This window comes from Bos indicus x Bos taurus, chromosome 29 (assembly GCF_003369695.1).
Source record: "Bos indicus x Bos taurus breed Angus x Brahman F1 hybrid chromosome 29, Bos_hybrid_MaternalHap_v2.0, whole genome shotgun sequence".
NCBI lineage: Eukaryota > Metazoa > Chordata > Mammalia > Artiodactyla > Bovidae > Bos > Bos indicus x Bos taurus.
The window spans coordinates 3,387,403-3,407,907 of NC_040104.1; the positions used below are offsets into that span (position 1 = coordinate 3,387,403).

At 56.6% G+C, this 20,505-nt stretch overlaps 1 protein-coding gene across 2 annotated transcripts in view; it reads left to right on the top strand.

Annotated features, from left to right (window-relative positions):
- The window catches only part of SHANK2 (SH3 and multiple ankyrin repeat domains 2), a 510,411-nt gene that overhangs the window by 294,424 nt on the left and 195,482 nt on the right, over positions 1–20,505 (top strand). For both annotated transcript variants that reach the window (XM_027532522.1, XM_027532523.1), the window contains one exon: positions 13,165–13,240. In XM_027532522.1, coding sequence (XP_027388323.1) covers positions 13,165–13,240 — 76 coding nt within the window. The remainder of the gene's footprint in view (positions 1–13,164; positions 13,241–20,505) is intronic.

Here is a 20,505-nt window from a genome sequence, read left to right on the forward strand (position 1 = left end):
GATTGTCGCCTAACCTCTCTGTGCTTTGATTTTTCTGCCCCCGGAACAACAGCATCTGGTTCATGGTGCAGTGATTGATTAAACCAGAGAAGACGTGTCCCTCGGAACCGGAACCGCTACCCTAATGCACAGGGCTTTCCTTGTCCCACCCGACAGGAAGGCGGGGCCAGACCTGGCTTCTTCTGCCTGCTGTCCTGACACTCCCTCCCGACACTCCCTCCCAGGAAGGGGTGGTGCAGCTTGACTTCCACAGTGCAGATGGGAAAGGGAGCGTGCCCTGGGGGGACCTCTTTTGGGGAAAGGAAGCCCCTCCCAGCAGATGCCGGCTCCTGCCTCATTGGCCGAGACCCAGTCATACGGCCTCCCCTGGGAGGAGCCTGGGGATGACTGTTTTTGGCCACCCCAGTCCTTTGGAGGGAAAGGAACTGGGAAGTGGGTGTAGAATGGCCGACAGAGAGAGCTGGTGGGGAGAAAGGCCATCTCAGCACGGGGCAGAGCGTGCCAGGCAGGGCAGGGCGGTGGATGGGACGACCAGCCTTTCCCTGCGATTCCCCACGATCAGCAGGGAAAGGCTGCACTCAAGTGGGACCCAAGAGGAGGTGCTCCCCAGGGAGGGAGGGGTCTTGATGTTGGAGGGGCCGGTGATGTGTGGACGCCGACTGGGGGAGCACAGAGGGGGTCGACCCGCCTCACAGTTCCTAACGGGGATTCGAGGTAGGAACCCCAGCTGCTGTTCAGCCTCGCCTGCACAGTCGCAGTGGGGTACCACGGCTGAGGGCGCAGGGTGGCTGGAGCACCCCAGCAGAGCTCACGTGTTTTGCGCTTCGTGCGCGGCCCCCGGGGGTCACCTGTGATGGTGACGGTGGGTGACGGATGTCCGCACAGGTCAGGACTGTGACGGCGGCAGTGGCAGCCCTGGGAGCCTCACCGCCCCCCACACCCCGTCCTCGAGCACTGCTCTGGAAGCCCAGCCTCCCTGCTGCTTTAAAGCCCCCCTGCCCGTACACCGAGCATCCTGGCTGAGCCACAGCACAGCCCCCACCTGCCCTTGGCTCCCCGGCGCGTGGGCTCATCTCTCCCGAGGCGGAGGAGGTGAATCTGGTGCTGGCGGGCCTCGGCGGGTGGGCCCGAGCCCAGCTACCGCCAAGTTCCGTGAGGGCTTCGCAGCTGCGCCTGGCGTGGGGCAGGAAGACAGCTTCCTGAGTCGCAGCCGCACAAGCAGCCCCATCTTCCTTCAGCCAAGCGACGGCTGCTCATCCTGCAGGTGTTCCCTTCGTCTTACTGTGGGCAGCGGGCTGGGATGACTGCGGAGAAACACAGGCCTGCTGTGTCCGGTCCTCTGCAGCGCACTCCATTCGTCCTGGAGCTCGAGACTAGCACCGTCCTTTCCTTTGGGTTTTGGCGTCTGCAGGTCCAGCTCTCGTGTGGTGCCAGCATGTTTTGGGGACCCTGCGGGACTGGTGATGGCTGGCACTCCCCATGCCCCACTGCACACGCCCACTCAAAAGTGAATTCATGGCAAGTTTTTGAAAACTTCCGACGGCCCTTGCCACTCAGTCCTTACCCAGCTGGATGAGCCCGGAGCCGGTCTTCCCGGGGCTAACGACACACGGCACACACGGGCACCCTGCGGTCCTCCAGGGAGCTGGGAGTTAAGAGAACCAGTGACTCAGGTGTGTGTTGGTGCCGGAGCCCACTGTGGAGGCGGCCTGGACCACCGAAACCAAGACGCTTCAGGGTAGAGCGCCTGACCCCGGCAAAAGTGGGGCTGCAGGTCTCGGGGGGAGGGTTGCTGTTTGTCCAGAGGCTGGTTCTGTTCACGGAAGGGACCTCGGGCACAGGTCAAACCGTTTATCTCCCTTTACATATTAAAAGCAGAGACATCACTTTGCCAACGTAGTTCCGTATGATCAAAGCTGATTTTCCAATAGTCATGTACAGATGTGAGCTGAGCCATCAGGAAGGCTGAGCGCCGAAGAACTGATGCTTTGAAGCTGTGGAGAAGACTCTTGAGAGTCCCTTGGACTGCAAGGAGATCAAACCAGTCCATCCTAAAGGAAATCAATTCTGAATATTCACTGGAAGGACTGATGCTGAAGCTCGAATACTTTGGCCACCTGATATGAAGAACTGACCCATTGGAAAAGACCCTGATGCTGGGAAAGATTGAAGGCAGGAGGAGAAGGGGACGACAGAGGATGAGATGGTTGGATGGCATCACTGACTCAATGGACATGAGCTTGAGCAAGCTCTGGGAGATGGAGATGGACAGGGAGGCCTGGCGTGCTGCGGTCCGTGGGGTCGCAAAGACTCAGGCACCACGTGGCAGCTGAACAACAGCAGCGACACAGAGGAGAGGCTGAGGGTCAGAGGCGTCGGTGCCCACCTGGGTCTCTCTGTGGCTCTGCAGTCAGACATTGACCTGCGCTCTGTCCTGTACCTGCAAACAGAGAAATGCCCTTGCTAGAGAAGCACTGTCCTTTCTCCTGGGGAGTTCTTGACCCGAGAGCAGGATTCTGAGTTCCTTCACTGAGGGGTTTAAACAGTGTTCTGAGCAAGTTGGGCCCCACTGTGCTGTCCTGCAGGGACGGTCTCTCCGTGGTCATGGAGGGCAGGTGATGGCCAGAGACGTCTGTGTCCTGATCCCTGGAACAGGTGACTGTGTCCAGATACGTGGTCAAGGGCAAGGAAGGTCACAGATGGAGAGAAGGTTAGACCACTGACTTTAAGATGAGGGGAGATGATCCTGGGTCCCAGGGCTCCTTAAATTGTGAGAGAGAGAGACAGACTCCAGAATCAGAATGATGGGGATTAGAGGGTTCGACCCACAGTGCCAGCTTGGGAGGTGGAGGAAGGGGTCACAACCGAGGAATGGGGAAGCCTCTAGAAGCCAGAAAAGGCAAAGGGACAGGCTCACCCCAGGAGCCCCCCACAGGCAGGAGCCCCGCCCACACCTTGGTCTTAGCTCCTGAGACCCCCAGCAGATCCCGACCTACAGAATCGTAAGGTCATAGACTTCTGTTGTTCCTGGCCAGTAGATGTGTGGTCACTTGTTACAGCAGCCACAGGGAGCTAGTCCCCCAACCTTAGTGGGGACGTGGGATGCAGTCCAACTGTCTTTGAGGAGCAGGGTCCCTATTTTCCCTCCCCTCCCTCATGAGGCCCATATCAACCTCCCAGAAGGTGCTGGGTCCGTGGCCTGCAGCTGATGAAGTGACTGAGTGAGTGAGCCAAGCTGTCATGGTGTGAATGTGAGAAGTGGCTTCAGGTCAAAGTCGCGTCCCTCAGCCAGTGGTCCTCGGACGTGAGGTCTTGACCTCCGTGCCCAGCGGTGGGGTGGGCACCTGTCAGCCCAGCGCGGTGACCGTGGTGGTAGAGCTGGGTGCTGAGCTCCCTGGCCCCCTGCGCTGTGCGGGCTCACCAGCCCCTCACACTGGTTGCCCCCTTTCGTGAGTCCTGGGGTCTGGCCCCGGTGGGAGGTGATGGTGAACTTGAGACCCCGGCCCGCCCCCCGACACCTGCCTCTGTGCCCACCGAGGCTTCTTCCCACACTCCTGTCTCTGGTCCTCCACTGCATGGAGCCCATGGGCATTGTCGGTTTTAAAACAGAGAAGTTATTTCAGTCTCCATCCCCGTCGGTAATTTCTTTCCTCCTTATGGTTCGGAGCCTGCCCTTGGCTCAGGCCCGGGTGTAGCCTGAACAGTGTCTGATTTAAAACCCACTGGAGATGGCGGGAGCCTCGTGGGCGGGAGGTGTGGGGATGCTGGGGGCCCCGCCGGCCGACTCCAGGCAGGAAGCGCCACCTCGTGGGCTGGCGGGGGGCCACGTGGTGAGGGTGTGGGGCCCCCACGTGCAGGGGTCCTCTCGGTCCTTTCTGCCTCTTTGGGGCGAGGGGCTGACAGTAACAGCCAAAAAGATGTAGGGTCCAGGGGAGGGGCTGGAACAGAGGCGGGCAGGGGGGAGGCCTGGAGGTCCTCAAAGACCACTTCCTCTTCTCGCTGGGTCTCTGGAGCTCCGTCTCTCTGTGTTTTTCTTTGTCTCTGTCTCTCCCTGTGTGTGTCTCTCTGTCTCTGTAGGTGTCTCTCCGTCTTCGTCTCTGTCTTGCTCACTCACCGTCTCTCTCTGACTCTCTGTGTATATCTGTCTCCCTCTCTATTTATCTCTGTGTCATTGTGTATCTCGGTCTCTGTCTGTGGATATCTGTGTGCCTCTCTGTCCCTGCCTTTGTCTGACTCCCCTTTTGCTGGGCTTGAGGCTCAGCTCCAGGGAACACACCCAGACAGGACTCTGAAGGCAGTGGAGGCCCCTCGTCTCTGAGTTTCGGTCCTGCACAGCGAGTGAGCTCAGCCAGTTGTCAGCTCCCAGGCTTGTGAGGCAGCCGTGCAGGTGGGCACGCCTGGGTTCTGTGCTCCCCTCCCTTGGACTCCGCGCTGCTGTCTCAGGCGCCCGGGGTCAGAGTGTCACTGGGCTGGGCCACAGCTGGAGGCCCTGGGGAGCACACTGAGGTGGGGGGAACGAACTGGGCAGCGTGACCTGGAAATGTCGTATCGTCTTTGCGCTCAGTCTGCTGTCCACGGCCGGCCTCAACTCTCTCACGGATCGGGGCGGCGTCTGGACCTCCCCATCCCCAGTGGGCTCCCTCTGGTTGTGCTGGCCTGGGGACGCCTGCCTGGGGCCAGGTTGGAGCGTGCCTGAGGGCATGCTGCCCCCGGGGGTGTTAGGAACCCCTCATGTTATCACAGTCGACACAGAGCGTAGGACCTGGAGGCAGGTGTCCACGGCTGCCCTGGCCAGCTGCACCATCTGTGGGCCCGCCGCCCGTCCAGACCCCTGGGTGAAATCCGGAGACACTGCCTTGGTCCACCTGGGTGACCAGAGTTTCTGTCCAGAACAACAGAGGAGCTGGAAGACAGGGAGGGCTCTTGTGGCTCAAGAGACGTAAAACCCACGTGAGCCGAGTCAAAGGAGGAAAGCTTCCCCCCACCACCCCGTAGGGACGCAGCGGCCTCTCCTGGACCCCGAGGCAGAACGTGTGGCCCGGCGGGTCCCAGAAGCGGGTTCTGGAAGCAGAATGTGGGGGGCTTTTGGGAGCCGAGCCAGCTCGGCCGTCTCCAGGCCTACACGTGTCCCCACTACCCTGAGCCTCTTGCCTCAACATCCATTCTTTCATGCCCCCGACTAGGTGTGCCCAGTGACAGCCTTGGTGCTCGAGCAGAGGCATCCTCTGTTTACACAGGGGACAGAGACTGGTCTCTCCTACTCCAGATTTCCTGGAGGGACTCTGATGAGCCGGGCTGGCAGTTCTGGTCAGGGCATGAGGTTCTGAGTACAGACGTGGTTGGGGTCTTCCTCTATCCCAGGGGCAGAAGGATGCTTTTCAAGACGGCTTCCTGGAGAACAGCAGTGGCCGACAGCCCATCGGGAAGGGACTTGGGCCCTCCCCACAGGCCATAAGGTCCATTCTGCTGCTGGCCCCATTTTACAGATGAGAAGACTGAGGCTTGGAGAGGCTCTTTCCTGCCCAGGGCCGTGCCGCTCACTAGGACTGAAGCTCACATTGCCTTGTCTAGAGGCAGGCTTCCCTCCCTGCCTCTCCTGTCCACGGCAACTCACAAGCGAGGGGACCGCCCCACATGGGAGCCAGGTGGGGGTCGGGGCCTGGCGCTCACGCGGCCTCAGCCCTGCTGTGGTGTTCTCACCCTTTCCCCATGGCCATTTCTTGCCCCTACAGCCCACCTCCTCCCCACGCCACGCTTTGAGTCCTTTTTTGACCTTTCAGAGTCTTAATCAGTTTCTTTGAGGATTCCCCTTCTTGTTTCCTTTGCCAGGAACTCAATGATACTCAGTGACACTCGAGGCCCAGAGGCCACGAGACCTTCCCGGGCTTCCTCGCCAAGCTGGGAGGGATCTTCTCCCAGCAGCTCTACGGGAAGGGCTATTTTAGATGCTGACAATCTGAATCTCGTCATGCAATCTGTCACTCCCTTTCACGAGTCGCAAGAGGTATAGGGAATGGAATTTCTAGGGTTTTTTTTTTTCCTCTCACTGTAGATTTTTCTAGGCCATATTCCGAGACAAGCTTTCAGGGCACACCAGCTTAAACACTTTGTAGCCCTCTTCCAGGCAAGGGGGTTCGGTCTCCCGTCGCACGGGTGGTGGAGGGGGATGGGTCTCCCTGAGAAGGCAGAGCAGCTGTGGGGTCATTTCATCCAAATGTCTGGCTGGATGGTGGAGAAAATGAGAGTCCGGGGCGGCAGGGAGAGGTCGCGGGGCGTCGCCCCAAGGTCAAGGTGAGGACTCCAGTTTCGCAGTTTGCAGGGTGGCCACTTCCGCTCATTAGCATCGGAATTAAACTCAGTCTTCTGCGCGGTGTCCTCAACTTGTTCCAGTTTCACAGCCAGGGAGGTGGCCGTGCCAACGCTGGAAAAGAACAAAGGGGCCCAGAAACGTGGGTTTTTCCCCTGTGGCTTGTTACTCCACAGCTGTCGAGCACCTACTGTGTGCCAGGCTGTGTAGTAGGAGCTGAGGACCCAGCAGTGCAGTGAGCTTTGAGCGGGCGGAGGAATGTCCCAGAGAGACTCTCGCAAGTGCAAAGGCCCTGGGGTGCCAGTCAGTTCGTCAGGTTCAAGGGAGAAAAGAAAGTGTTAGTTGCTCAGTCGTGGCCAACTCTTTGAAACCCCTATGAACTGTAGCGCACCAGGCTCCTCTGTCCATGGGATTCTTCAGGCAAGAATTCTGGAGTGGGTACCTGTTCCCTTCTCCAGGGGATCTTCCCCACCCAGGGATCGAAACCCAGGTTTCCTGAATTGCAGGCAGTCTTTTACGTCCGAGCCACCAGGGAAGCCCAAGAGGAGGCTTATAGAGCAGGAGTGAAGTGATCCAGGAGGGAAGAGAGGAGAGGAGGGCTCAGAGGCGGACAGGGCCTCGTCGTGACAGACCTGTGTCCTCAGGGGCACAGGGAGGCAGAGGCAGCTCTGATGTCATTGGGAAACCATCGGAAAATGGTTAAGCAGAAAAGTGGCATCATCTGATACATTTTTCTGAAGCTCATTCTATATAGAGGTTCAGAAGATGATGGTCATTCAGACGAGAGTGGTAGTGACTGCTGGCCTCCAAGCTGAGTGGGACTAGGCGTTTCCATATGAAGCACTGAGCCTGAAACTGGCCCGGGAGGGGGCCCTGGTTGTGAACCATTCACTTCGAGAAGCTTCTGTGTCGTTTAGGAAATGTGAGTCAGTAGTTCCCGCTTAGCTGGTTGGTTTTTCAGCCTTGCTTTTCATAAGCAGAGAGGCCGCCCTCTCCGCTACTCACAGAGGCCTGTGATGCCTGCCGAGCTCTCTCCGTGTCCAGCAGAGTGTGCTCCTATTGCATCTTGGGTGGTTCTCCACTTTCTTCTACAAAGAACGGGCATCCTCCCAGACAGGGGGCCAGATTCAGCCTCTGTCTTGATTTTTGTCTGGTCTCCCTTTCTACCCTCGCCAGGACTCTTGGTTGCCAGAGAGCCAGTTCTGCCAGGCTTGAGCAAAAACATGGAGTGTACTGACTTGCATGACAGAGAAGACCATGCGTTGTCTGCATCAGTCAGCTTATCCAGGGAAAGCTGCAGTAACAAACATGCCTCTGATCTCAGTGGCCTGAAACCACGAAGGGTTCTTTCCTGCTCACACCACCTGTTTGAGCAGGAAAGGGGGCATCCCAGGGGGCACACATGGGGACCCAGATTCTTACAACAACCATCATCTCAGACATTTTGGTCGCCACGCCATGGGCAAAGAAACAGTATGGGGGTGAAGGGGGTGGGGGCGGGGAGAATCTTAGGAAGTGACATGAGTCAGTTTGGGGAAAACTCATTTGGACAAAACAAGTTTTGAGGATCCATCCAAGCATACACCCAGAGGGAATAAAGCCAGAAATCCTGAGTGAGTAGCTTTCATGACCACCAGAAGCAAAAATCCAGGGATTCTCAGCGACAGGCCCACGTGTCCCTCTGTCCCTGGGCCCAGCTTTCAGCCCTGCCTCTTGCTGTGTGCAGGCTGCATGGACAGGCTGGTTCTCCCCTTGACGTGCTGTGATGCCCACTGGCTGCCCACAGCCCGCGTCCTCCCACCTCATGGCCAAGATCGCCTTCCTCAGCCTCCAGACCTCAGAACGTCTCAGAAAAAGGCCATTGCCCCTCTGTGGGTCATGGATGGGTTGCTGGTGAAGATGCCTCCTCCCAGGGACCCAAGCAGATGCTGACCCACGGGACTGTGACTCGCAGTGGCTTGGGTGACCTCAGGCAGCTCAGGCAACCTCTCTGAGCCCCACCTTCCTCGCTTGTCAACCAGAAACAGGAACAGTATTGAGCTCATGCATATAAAGCACTTAGAATGTGTGTAGATGTTTGGAAACACAGTAGCTGTTGGCGACTGTCAGCCAGGCTCCAGAGGCACAATGCTGAGGGTCTGCTCTCACAGGATGTGTGATCTTGGAGGCCTTGAGGAGCAGAGGAGGACCCTACCCCTATCAGGAGGAACCAGATAACAGAGTGCTTCCCAGTCGCCAAGCACTGTTGCAGCATTTTCCATGAATTAATTCGTCTACTCCTCAACCACTTGCCTGTGAGTAGGAAGTGTTATTATCCCCACTTTACAAATGAAGAGCCTGGCGACCTGCAGCCAGTCAACAGCAGAGCTGGGCTCTGAATTCAGGCCAGTGTAACCCCAGAGCCCACATCCCCCATCACAGCACTCTGCTGCTTCTGCAAAACAGCGGCAAGAAATCCACTTAGCCCTGGCTGCTGCAGGAAGACGAAATAAGGTGGACGACTTCATTTACTGGAAAAGAAAAAAAAAGCTAGCTTAGTAGAGCTGCCGTGAAGACAGGAATGATGGGAATGATGTTAATAGTGATGGTGACGATAGGGACGTGGTGATTGGTGGTGGTGATGAAGATGAGGCTGTGATGACGATGACGATCAGAGTAAGGGTGACGATGGTGGTGGTGAAGGTGAAGATGGTGGTGTGATGGTGGTGATGCTCATGGGGCTGGTGATGGTGAAGGTGGTGGTGGTGAACGTGGTGGTGAAGATGGTGGTGTGATGGGGGTGATGCTCATGGGGCTGGTGATGGTGAAGGTGGTGGTGGTGAAGATGGTGGTGGTGAAGATGGTGGTGGTGAAGATGGTGGTGGTGAAGATGGTGGTGATGCTCGTGGGGCTGGTGGTGGTGATGGTGGTGAAGATGGTGGTGGTATGGTCCTGATGAACATGACGGTGGTGAGAGTAGAGATGCTGCTGCTGCTGTGATGAGGCTGATGGTGGCGGCACTGGTGACAGTAATGCTGAAGATGTGATGGGCCCTTTTGCTGTCCCTCAGAGCGGAAGTCTCACTGTGTCCAGAATCCAGAGGGCAGGGAATGTCCATGCGGTGGGAGTTGTTTACAAAGCAGTCAGAGATAATATTATCCCCAAAGCTGCCCTTTCTCTTGTAACACAATTGTGGGAGCAGAAGGGAGCCCATTGTTTTTAAGGCCAGATTAAAAACTTGGTAAATCTGGTGTCAGTCTACATCCTTCTCTCTTTTGTCTAAAATTTTCTTGGTCCACAAAATCCCAAACTCTGGAAACCCCTGGCTAGCAGATCTAGAAACGGTCTCTTTCTGAAACCTTTGTTTCCTCTGGTAAACACGTGGACATGTACACACACACACACACACACACACGGTGACTACACGCTCTGCTCCTGCGACCTGGAACCTCTGACCCCAGCCAGCGGCCGGCACGAGCCAGCTCTCAGAGCCCAGCAGTTCCCTAGACAACCAGCACAGAGCCTGCACATGGGGCTTAAGCAACAGGAAATAAGCAATTGTAACAACAGTTAGCAGCCCATCCCCACAGTCATTCAATGGTTTCCTGAGCTGCATTGCTTAACCCCACAAATGGGTTCCAATCCTGCTTATCCTCCAGGGCCTGGGGAGTGTGTTGCCCCACTCGGATGTCACAGGGATGGCCTGGCCAGATGCTCTGCCTGGCCCACGTGCTCCCCCCTCCGCTACACAGTTATCTGACTCCTGGGGCCCTCAGCCAAGCCAGCATCCCCACCCCGCCCCCAAGATCCTGAGCTCCAGAGAGCAGAGCCCCACCCTCTCTGAGCCCTTCTAATCCCCACATGTGGGGCACGGGGCCTGGCCTCCAGGTGGACCTGATGAATGGTAACTAGACGTGAACATGTGCAGGATGCCAGGGAGGAGGATGGGGAGCACCTGGGCACGTGTGGCCCGGCTGCCAAGCACAGCGGACATACGTACAGCCCAGCTGGACCAGTGTCCCCAGGTCCCTCCGACTGTGCGAAGTGTGTTTCTATTTGCTGATTACAGTGGACTGTTGGGATTGGGTCTGCCAGCTCTGACATCACATGTCTGCCAAGAGTTAGACACCAGGGGTGATACAGAGAGAACTAAGGCCAGATCCCTGCCTTTAAGCACTGAAGGAGCACTCAGCCCTCACCAGGGACCCGTTGGTGTGGTCTGCTGGTTCTCAGCCTGGCCCTGGAGCCCGTCTGCTGGCCGAGGACCCATCCTAGACATGCTGTTCACCCAGCGTGTGCCTTGGCCTCGGCAATCCTCAGTAGACCCATCTGTAAAATGGGTCCAGCAGTCTTACCTCCCTCACCAGGCTTCTGTCACCAACAAGTGGGAGCCTGGATGGGCACAAATTGTGACCCAGGGGAGGGACTCGATAGATGTTAGTGAGGACAGAGATGTTACAGACCCAGGTTCTTGGACTCTTAAATCAACAGAAATGGATAAAGAGGCCAGATGAGGATCAGGCCAGGCGTTACTAGGACTCATACTGCCCCACAAGGGACAGAGGACCAGAAACTCGCTCCCTTGCTGCGCTCCAGGGGAGCGAGCTGGTTCCTTAAATGGGGTGAGGGTAGGGGCGGGTTGGTGGGCTGGGCCAAAGGAGTGACTGAGGTGGTCTGCCCAGCCCCTCGGTGGTGCTGTGTGCAAGATCACACGTGGTACCTGCTTTTGCTCCCTGTTCCTCGGAAGGGGCCGCTGGGCTTTTCGGTCTTTTGTATCTTGTCCAGAATCTGCCCCAACTGCACACACACGTGTTTGTTTTTAGTTCCTTTGAGTTTCTCTGTACCTGTCGCTCGAGGAGACGTTTGTCCGGTTGCAAACCTGCAGTGAGGGGTCCCACATCCCAGCCTGTCCCAAAGACAGTGATGATATAGCAAAGACAGACGCCGAGCGGAGGCGAGTGGCTCACTCCACGGCGAGGACACACGGGGACAGGAGGGTGGCATGAGATGGACCAAAGGCAGGGGACCACCCTTGGCTGGACTTGGCGGGATGTGCAGGGTGGCACACGTACCCCCTCCCCAGGGGCCATGATGGGCAGATGAGTGGATACAGGAGCAGCGCTCGGAACAGGGCCTGGGACCCAGTCAGTGCTCAGCCTCAGGGAGCACGATGGGGATGCGGCTGTTACCCAGCTTCAGGGGATTCTAACTTTCGCATCACTGGAGCCTCAGGTGGAGTGATGAGAGAGGCCGGGGGAGCCGAGTCCCAGAGAACCTTTAAGGCAGTGTTAGCTGCTCTGACACCCAGGTCCCTGGAGTGTAGCCCAAGGCCGGACAAGTGTGCTGCCCACTTTAACAGCTAACGCACAGCGACCCAGGCATTGCTAGGAATCCTTGAGGATCCCATCATCCTCTCAGGCCTGGGAGTCCTAGCTTTGAGCTGGGAGAAGCAGCAAGAGAGGATATGGAGAGCTCCCTGGCCCCCATAGAAGCCAAGCTTGGAAGGGACACACACACACACACCCCTCTCCCCTCCCCCCCTGCAGTGGCGTGTGCTCAAGTTCCATTGGTGAGAGCTGGTCACGTGGCCATGCCTGGCTGCAGGGGGTGCTGGGAAATGTAGTCCTAAGCTGGCTACCTGGTCCTCTCGGCTCCCCCAAAGGCAATACCACACTTTATATTAATAGAAGGAGGCATGTATTTTTGCTGCATCAGCTGCCTCTGGGCCTGAAAGGAGTCAACTGTTATCAGGCATACCCTTCTCAACGCCTTTGCAGTTGTTCACATTTCCACTGGAAATGTGCTTTTGGGTTTGGATAACATTACATTTGCTTTGAAACGTGGGGTCAGAGAGACGGACAACAGAGTTACAAGGGTTTGCATGAGATTTCAGCCATCTTCCTGAAGCTAACCACAAAATTTCTCTGTATTTTCCCAGGGTTTGGGAAAGAGGGTGTGCAGGGGGAAATATCTGAACAGTAAGTCAGAAGCAGCCGTATTTCTTGCATTTGTGCTCTTGTGGGTTTTTTCCCTCTCCAGCTCTGAGCTGTCAATTAAGTCTAACTACACCATTCTTATAATTTCCCGTGAAATTTACCTCGAAATCTGCTGAGTAAGAGAAGTAAGCAGAGGACTTAATTAGGACCTTAATCACGTTTGTTTGGTTTTTGTTTGCTTTAGGAGAAAGTAACGATAATCAGGGGCTTCCCAGGTGGCACGGTGGTAAAGATCCACCTGCCAATGCAGGAGACACAAGAGATGCAAGTTTGATCCCTGGGTTGGGAAGATCCCCTGAAGAAGGAAATGGCAACCCACTCCAGTATTCTTGCCAGGGACATCCCCTGCACAGAGGAGCCTGGGGGGAGCTACAGGCCATGGAGACGCAAAGAGTTGGACACAATTGAGTGACTGAACACACAATTATCAGCAAAATAGCAATAAAGATTCTTTTTTCCCCAAAGCAGTCATCCACAGGTTCTCATGTTTGCTGGACGGCTGGGCAGCGTCACTTCAGAATACCGTTCTAGCAGGTTCCATGTGCCGAGTGGGCTGCCACTGCTCCCACTGTGACCTGCACGGCCCTGTCTTCTTTGCAGAGCACATCCTGTACCACCTGGGGACCCTGGGACTCAGCCTCTACTGGGGACCGGAGCACGGGACTCTCCAGCAGTCATCCTTGGCGTTCATCGGCATCCCCCACAGTTTGCAAAGTTAGGCCACAGAGCAGGGCCTCATCTCTCTCCCAGATCTTTCCCCAGGAGAAGCGGGTCCCACACGTCCGAGGTCAGACAAACGCAGGGGCCCGGCCAGCCTCTCATGGTTTCAGCGTTTGGGGGCCGTGACTTTCTAAATGATGTCTCTCTTCCCTCTTTGTGCAGAAACTCGTGCAGACCGCAGCAAGAAACTCTTCCGGCACTACACAGTCGGCTCCTACGACAGCTTCGATGCCTCCAGGTAAGACGTGGTTCCTCCTGCCAGGCCCCCTCCGCTCAAAGATGCTCGCAGGTGTCAGGAAGGTGCTGGGCCATCCTGCATGGCGCACTCGGGTCCTTGGCTCATCTCCTTCTGTGTGTCCCCCGTCACCCCACCCCCCCACCCCTGTGGACATGGGCTGGAATGATGGAGACCACCATCTTCCAGAGGACCCGCTCGAGAAGTGGTCTCTGGGCCACCTGCGGCTTGCGGTCGGGCTGGAGCACACGGGTGGGGCGGCCAGGGGAGAGGAGGAGGAGAGCCTGGCCTTGTTTGAGAGGAAAGAGGGACAAGTAGCAAGATGACCTTACTGGGCCGCAGGAGCCTGGAGGTGGCCCCACGTGGCAGCGTCTTCCTGGGGGACATGAGGGTGCCCTCCGACTTCCACCTCATTTGCATCTTCCCTGCTCCTCCTGGCCACTGAGCCGAAAGTTTGGTCAGAGGAGGGCTTGTCCTGTGACCTGAAAGCCGGCAGACCTTGCAGGAGGGGCGGGTTTGCTTTCTGGGTGCTTCGGAAGTGGCTCGTTTGGTTCCTACAGAGAGCGTTGTGGCACGGGGCAGGGGCTCAGATTTTCCAGCAGAAACACACTCGTGTAATGCAGGGAGCCCTTCCTCGGGTCCCCGGCACCCCTGCCTTTTAGCTCTGGGGGCCGTGGAGATGGCTGGGGTCCTGTTGGGCGAGGGGGAGCGCCGTTTTAGACCACGACTCCAAGAAGAGCTGGGAACGAGCGGCACTTCTGGCCCGTGTGCCCGCCGCTGCGCCAGCTTCCCTGGCTCTGACTGTCCCCAGGCGCAAAGTTTCTCTGTCCCCCCCCACCCAGACTAAGGGTTCTTACTGGACGAGGCGGGGGCGGGGGCTCAGTGAGGACCAGCCTGGGAAGCAGAGAAGGCAGGGCACACGCTCGCGCTCCGTCTCACCAGATGGCCAAGCGGGGGCCCCGTCTGGAGTTCCCTGCCCACCTCACATCCTGAGAAGTTCCGGGCTGGGGAAGGATCCGGACTCCCTGCCCTCGGTTCTCCCTGGACTCTCTCAGGGGGTCTTAATGGTCATCTGCCTGCCGAGGGGTGGAACCTGGTTTCACATGTTTGTTTTTACTGAGTTAAAATTTCCGTAACCTAGCAATGGCAACCCACTCCAGTACTCTTGCCTGGAAAATCCCATGGACAGAGGGGCCTGGCGGGGCTACAGTCCGTGGAGTCACAGAGTTGGATACGACTTAGCAGCTAAACAACAACATCACTTTTATCTGGTTCCAAAGCATTTCTGTTGCCCCGAAAAGAAGCCCCCTGACCCATGAAGCAGTCTCCATCCTCCCCTGCCCCACGCCCCTGCAGCCACCAGTCTGCTCTCTGTCGCTGAGGATTTGCCTGTTCTGGACATCTCCCAGAAAAATGGAATCCTACGGTGTGTGGCTTCTGTGAGTGCCTTCTTTACTTAGTAGAATATTTTCAAGGTTCGTCCATGCTGTAGTGTGTGTCAGTGCTTCATCCCTTTTTTTCTGTAATTTTTTATTGAGGTGAAATACAAGTGGGCTTCCCTGAGAGCTCAGTTGGTAAAGAATCTGCCTGCAATGCAGGAGACCCTGGTGCTTTTCATGGGTCAGAAAGATCCACTGGAGAAGGCATAGGCTACCCACTGCAGAATTCTTGGGCTTCCCTGGTGGCTCAGCTGGTAAAGAATCCTCCTGCAATGCGGGAGACCTGGGTTCAATCCCTGAGTTGGGAGGATCCCCTGAAGAAGGGAAAGGCTACCCATTCTCCAGTATTCTAGCCTGGAGAACTTCATGGACTGTACAGTCCATGGGGTTGCAGAGATTCGGACACAATTGCGCGACATTCACTTTCAGTGCAAAATGCAAGTAACATAAAATTTACCATCATAACCGTGTGTGAGTGTGTGGCTCAGTGGCACCAGGTACATTCACACTGCTGTCGTTCAGACACTCAGTCGCGTCTGACTCTTTGCAACTCCCCGAACTGCAGTTGTGGTTCAGTCGCTCAGTCGTGTCCGACTCTTTGCGACCCCACGGACTGCAGCACACCAGGCCTCCTGTTCTCGCCGTCTCCTGGAGCTTGCTCAGACTCATGTCCTTTGAGTCAGTGACGCCGTCATAACCGTGTCTGAGCGCACAGCTTAGGGGCATCAGGTACATTCACATTGCTCTGCAGCGGTTACCGCCATCCATTGCCAGAAAACTGTCATCTTCCCAACCTGACCCTCTGTCCCCATTAAACATTCACTCCCCACCCTCCCCCAGCGCATGCCCCCCACCATCCTGCTTCTGTCTCTAAGAATCTGACTGCTGTAGGGACCTCCTCGTAAGTGGGGTCACACACTGTCTGTCGTCTATGTCTGGCTGCTTTCACGGAGCATAATGTCCTCAAGGTTCATCTGTGTCGTACCAGGTGTCAGAATAGCCTTCCTTTTTGAGGCTGAATAATATCGCGTCGTGGGGCGGGACCACGTTTGGCGTATCCATCCATCTGTGGGTGGGCACTTGAGCTGCTTCTACCTGCTGGCTGTTGTAAAGAGGCTGCTGTGGATACTTGTGGACAAGTGTTTGTTTGAACACCTGCTTCCAGTTCTTCTCTGTGAATACCTAGGCGGGGAGCTGCTGGTTTCTGTGTTCCCCTGTCCCAGCCTCCCTTCTCTCATAAACAAGATGTGCTGGAACAGAAATGTGATTCCAAGCAGAGTAGCCAGCCCCCTCTTTCAGAGGGCTTTCGGGCTCTTCAGACCTTGCTGAGACTGCCCACCTCCTGACCCTAAAAGCCCAGGCTGTGATCCGCAGCTTGGCCGCCAGCACAGTCCAGAAAGTGTGCTCAGAGAAGCGATGGTTTCCAGGGAGTCAGGCCCGCCCCTGGCTTCTGCTGATGAGTCTCTATCTGGGTCAGATGAGTTGTTTGTGCCTTAGCAGGAGGCCGCCTGCCAAAGTGGACCCTGGGCCCCTGGTCACGGTCAGCACGCTGTCACACTTGGCTTCCATTCTAGCAGGGAGGGGTGCCTGAGGCTCCGAAAAAACTCCGGGAGCTGTTGCCATGGTGACTTGGAGGGCTGTCCAGGCTGGGAGTGGGGCTTTGAGGGAAGGGGGCCTCTGAGAGCTGGGAGGGCTGGGCGTGGCTCACCCACAGGCTGTGGCCTTGGCAGAGCCGTGTCCCCACGAGATCCGTCACCAGCAGAGTAGCCAGCAGGCCACCCTCCGCACGTGTGTGTGTGTGTGTGAGAGGGCGGGTGTGTACACACACTCAGCTCTTGAGATGGCTCAGCTGCTTCCCCACAGAGGCGCCATGGAAGGGCCTGACCTGATTGAGCTGGGAGGAGAGAAGACCCTGGGGCTGGGCGGTCTGGGCCACGTGTTCTGTGACTGAGACCAGGTCCAGAGAGCAGCAGGGATATCTGCTGTAGCTCGGCCAGCAAAGGACTTGTGGAGCCATCCTGGCTACTGAGCGACGGCACAGAGCCTCTCCCCATATAGGGAGGAAGTCAAGCAGGGTGGGCATCGTCTTGGTGGAATGTCACAGAAGCCTGGACCAGATGACCTCCGAGATGGGGACCAGGTTAGCATCCCCGTTTTGGCCGCAGATGAAGGCTTGGGTTCTCCCTGTGTGCTGAGTGCCTGTTGTGGGCAGTACCCGGGATCGCAGAGGAGGAGGACTGTGGAAGCCCGCCCTCCTTTCCCACAAGGAGGAGTCACACAGGCCCCCACGTGACGTGGTGTTGCCACAAAAGAAATCAGAATGACGATCGTTCTGTTAACTTCCTGCCACGTGCCAGCCACCTTGCACGGATCATAGCACCACTGACCAGTGACCCTGCCAGCCACCTGGAACACTGGTGTCATCTTCCACTTGGCAGGAGGACCCTGGAGAGGAGATGGCGGGGGTGGGGGGCAAGTTAGAGACCTGGCGCTCAGCCACGCGAGTGTCTGAGTATCAGAGTACACAGCCCATGCCTTCAGCACCCCTTCTCCCGAGATGAAGCTGTTACTGCCCTGGGCCGGCCCAGGGACCAGCCTGGGATTGAGGAAGATGGGTGAGGGTGAGAGGCCAGATTTCCCGTCAGGACAGAACCACCGCCCCGTGATGGGTGTTGGGAGGTGGGAGCGGTGGCGTTGCCTTGGTTACCACAGCACCTCTGAGCTTTTCCATAAAGGGCACAGGGCCCCCAGCTGACCTTATCCAGACTGTGAGCTTGGCAAAGGCATTGGAGGGCAGGCAGTGAGGCAGCCTGGGGCCCCTGGGTGCCATTGTCTCCCAGGCCTGGCAGGGGCAGCTCCGGTGTGGATGTTGAAGTGAGATGCTGACCTCTGGTCCCCTGGGTGAGCGCAAAGTGTGGATGTTGAAGTGAGATGCTGACCTCTGGTCCCCTGGGTGAGCGCAAAGAGCGTCCAGGGGCTTGCATGCCGTAGTGTGGCCTCACACCAGCTGGGCACTTGTTAGCCCGCTTCCAGATTCACGTTAGACGCAGAGGTCTTGGGGGCCGCTGCAGCCTCCGGGCCAGTTACCCACGGTGGCCTGGACTGGTGGCTCGGGGCTCAGGCCTCCCCTCGGCAGATGCAGATGTGATGAAAGAAAATGCCACGGGAAGCAAGACTCAATGGAGACAGTTTCTGAATCAGTCAGGAGGTTTCTCCCCTTCCCACCCCCTCTTATGTCAGAAACTTGACTTGGAGACTCAGAGCTGAGAGCGCAAGGGCGGAGACACACCTGGTCATGGTTGAACGTGTCTGGTTGCTCGAGCTGATTCCCGCCTCAGATTCCCTGCCATCTACCCATCCTGCACGTGATAGAAAGATCTAGAAACGTGGACACGTGTCCAGGTCAGAAGGCAGAGGATGTGGGGCCATTTCTACAACAGAACCTTAAGGCAGTTCAATGTCATATTTTAAAACACTTCTCAACGCAGGAAATAGCGTCTGAAGTTCTCAGTGTCCTTAAATTGGATCCCCAGCCTCATCAGGGTGGGGCATCCAGGGGAGGTCTATCTGGGAGAGGCGGGGGGACCCCAGCGTCTCACCCCAGGACAATTAGACTCCCTCTGTCCATCCACCCATCTCCCCGCCAGATACACATCCATCCAACTACCTGTCCACTCAGCCAAACAGCCAGCTAGCTGTCTTCCCAGTCATCTACCCATCCATCCAATCACCCAACCACCTACCCGTCCATCAATGCATCCACCCATCCATCCATCCAGCCACCCACCCACCCATCCATCCAACCACCCACCCGTTCATCCAACCACCCACCCATCCATCCTTTTGCCCATTCATCCCCTCCATCTCTTTGTCCATCTATCAGCCAGCACTCATTAAAACCTAACTATTCAGGATGTTAAAGATGTGGGAGTAGACAGGACAAGCTCAGTCTCTGACCTCGTGTAGCTAAAAGTCTATTTAGTGAAGAGAACAACAAGCTGAACAAATAAATAAGCCAAAAAACAAACAAAAAAAAACCCTCTTTGTGGTTATGCTGTTGGGCAGGCTGCGGAAGGCTCACTCTGGCTCCGGAGCCAGCAAAGGGCTCTCAGAGGAAGTGACTTTGAACTGAAACCTGCACTGTTATTGTTTAGCTGCTAAGTCACGTCTGACTCTGTGCGACCCCATGCACTGTAGCCCGCCAGGCTCCTCTGTCCATGGGATGCTCCAGACAAGAATACTGGAGTGGGTTGCCATTTCCTCCTCCAAGGGATCTTCCCTACCCAGGGATCAAACCCATGTCTCCTACCTCTCCTGCATTGGCAAGTGGGTTCTTGACCACTGAGCCAACTGCGGGGGAGCCCATGAAGACTGAGGAGGGTCAGGAAACACAGAAACACTGGGGTGAAAAGAGCCTGATGGCGGCAGAGAGAATGAGGTCAGGGCAGACCTGGGGCTTCGTGGAAGGAGTGTGTGTTCCTCACACTTGCAGCAGGGGAGACTGGAGGGCTCCAAGCCCAAGAGGGACGTGGTCTTGTCCACTTGGCCGCAGGAAAGCAGAGGATGAATGGACGAGTTCTGAGACCTTCGCTGCCATCCTGGTGTGGTCTGGCCATGGTGGGTTGGGCTGGGGAGGAGGTGGGGGTGGAAGGGTGGGTGGAGTCAAGGGACGGGGTGACGCTGGAGTGGATGGGCCACGCCGAGGCCTGGAGGTGGGAGTGACGGACAGCAGGGTGGGGGCCCGGGGCCCTCCCCCTTCCCTTGGGCTTTACAAGGAGGGGCCCCCGGAGGTAGGGGGTCAGACCCAGTCCCTCCAGCAGTTCTGCCACACGGGCAGCTTCTCACCTGTTCGGAAGGATCATGCTCACAAACGAGGGTCTCCGAAGGTGCTCGATTTCATTGTTCATCCCCCTTAGTGAGACCAATTTGCTCTTAGAGATTGAATTAGCAGGGTGACCAATCTTGCCTGTTCACCAGTTGAACATCACCGTCCGCAGCTACTTATTTTCATGGCTTTCAGACATCATAGTCCAATTTTTATCTTTTGAAAATGGTAATTGGAAATAGATACACATGTTAAAAAATTCAACATGCCCACAAGTGCTACAGAATGCAGAGAGCGCCTGCCTCTCATCCTTACCACGCAGCCGATTCTCTCCCTGGGGAGAGCCTCCGTTACTGGTTTCCTGAGGCTCTTTCTAGAGATGTTCTCTGAGTATGTGCGTACTGCGTGCGTACTCAGTCACTTCAGTCGTGTCTGACTCTTTGAGACCCCATGACTGTAGCCCACCAGGCTCTTCTGTCCCTGGGATTCTCCGGGCAAGAATACTGGAGTGGATTGCCATTTCCTCCTCCAGGGGATCTTCCTGACTCAGGGATCTAACCTGCGTCTCCTGCACCTCGAGCGTTGGCAGGCAGATTCTTTACCACTTGAGCCACCTGGGAAGCCCCAGGTGATGCATATTGTCTGAAGCCTTTTAAAGCCCTTGAAAATAGAGCATCCTGAGTTTTCGATCTGACTTTCCAACCAAGTCCCTGTGTGACCTTGGGCAACTCGCTGTCCAGCTTGGTGCCTCGGTCCCTGACCCGCCCCCCGACCTGGCTCACAAAGTGCAGATCATGCTCCTGACTCGTGCTGGATCCCCAGCGGTGTTCATGTCAGGATGAATGAGAAGATATGTGTTTGGTGGTTGCAGCTCCTTCGAAGCATGTGCTATATAAATCCAGAGGGATGCTGGATGTGGACGCGTGTGTGGGTAGCTGGCTTTCCTTTGAAACCCTAGCTCTGTGTTCTGGAAGGCTGCCTCGGTGTGTAGGTAGTAAGAACTG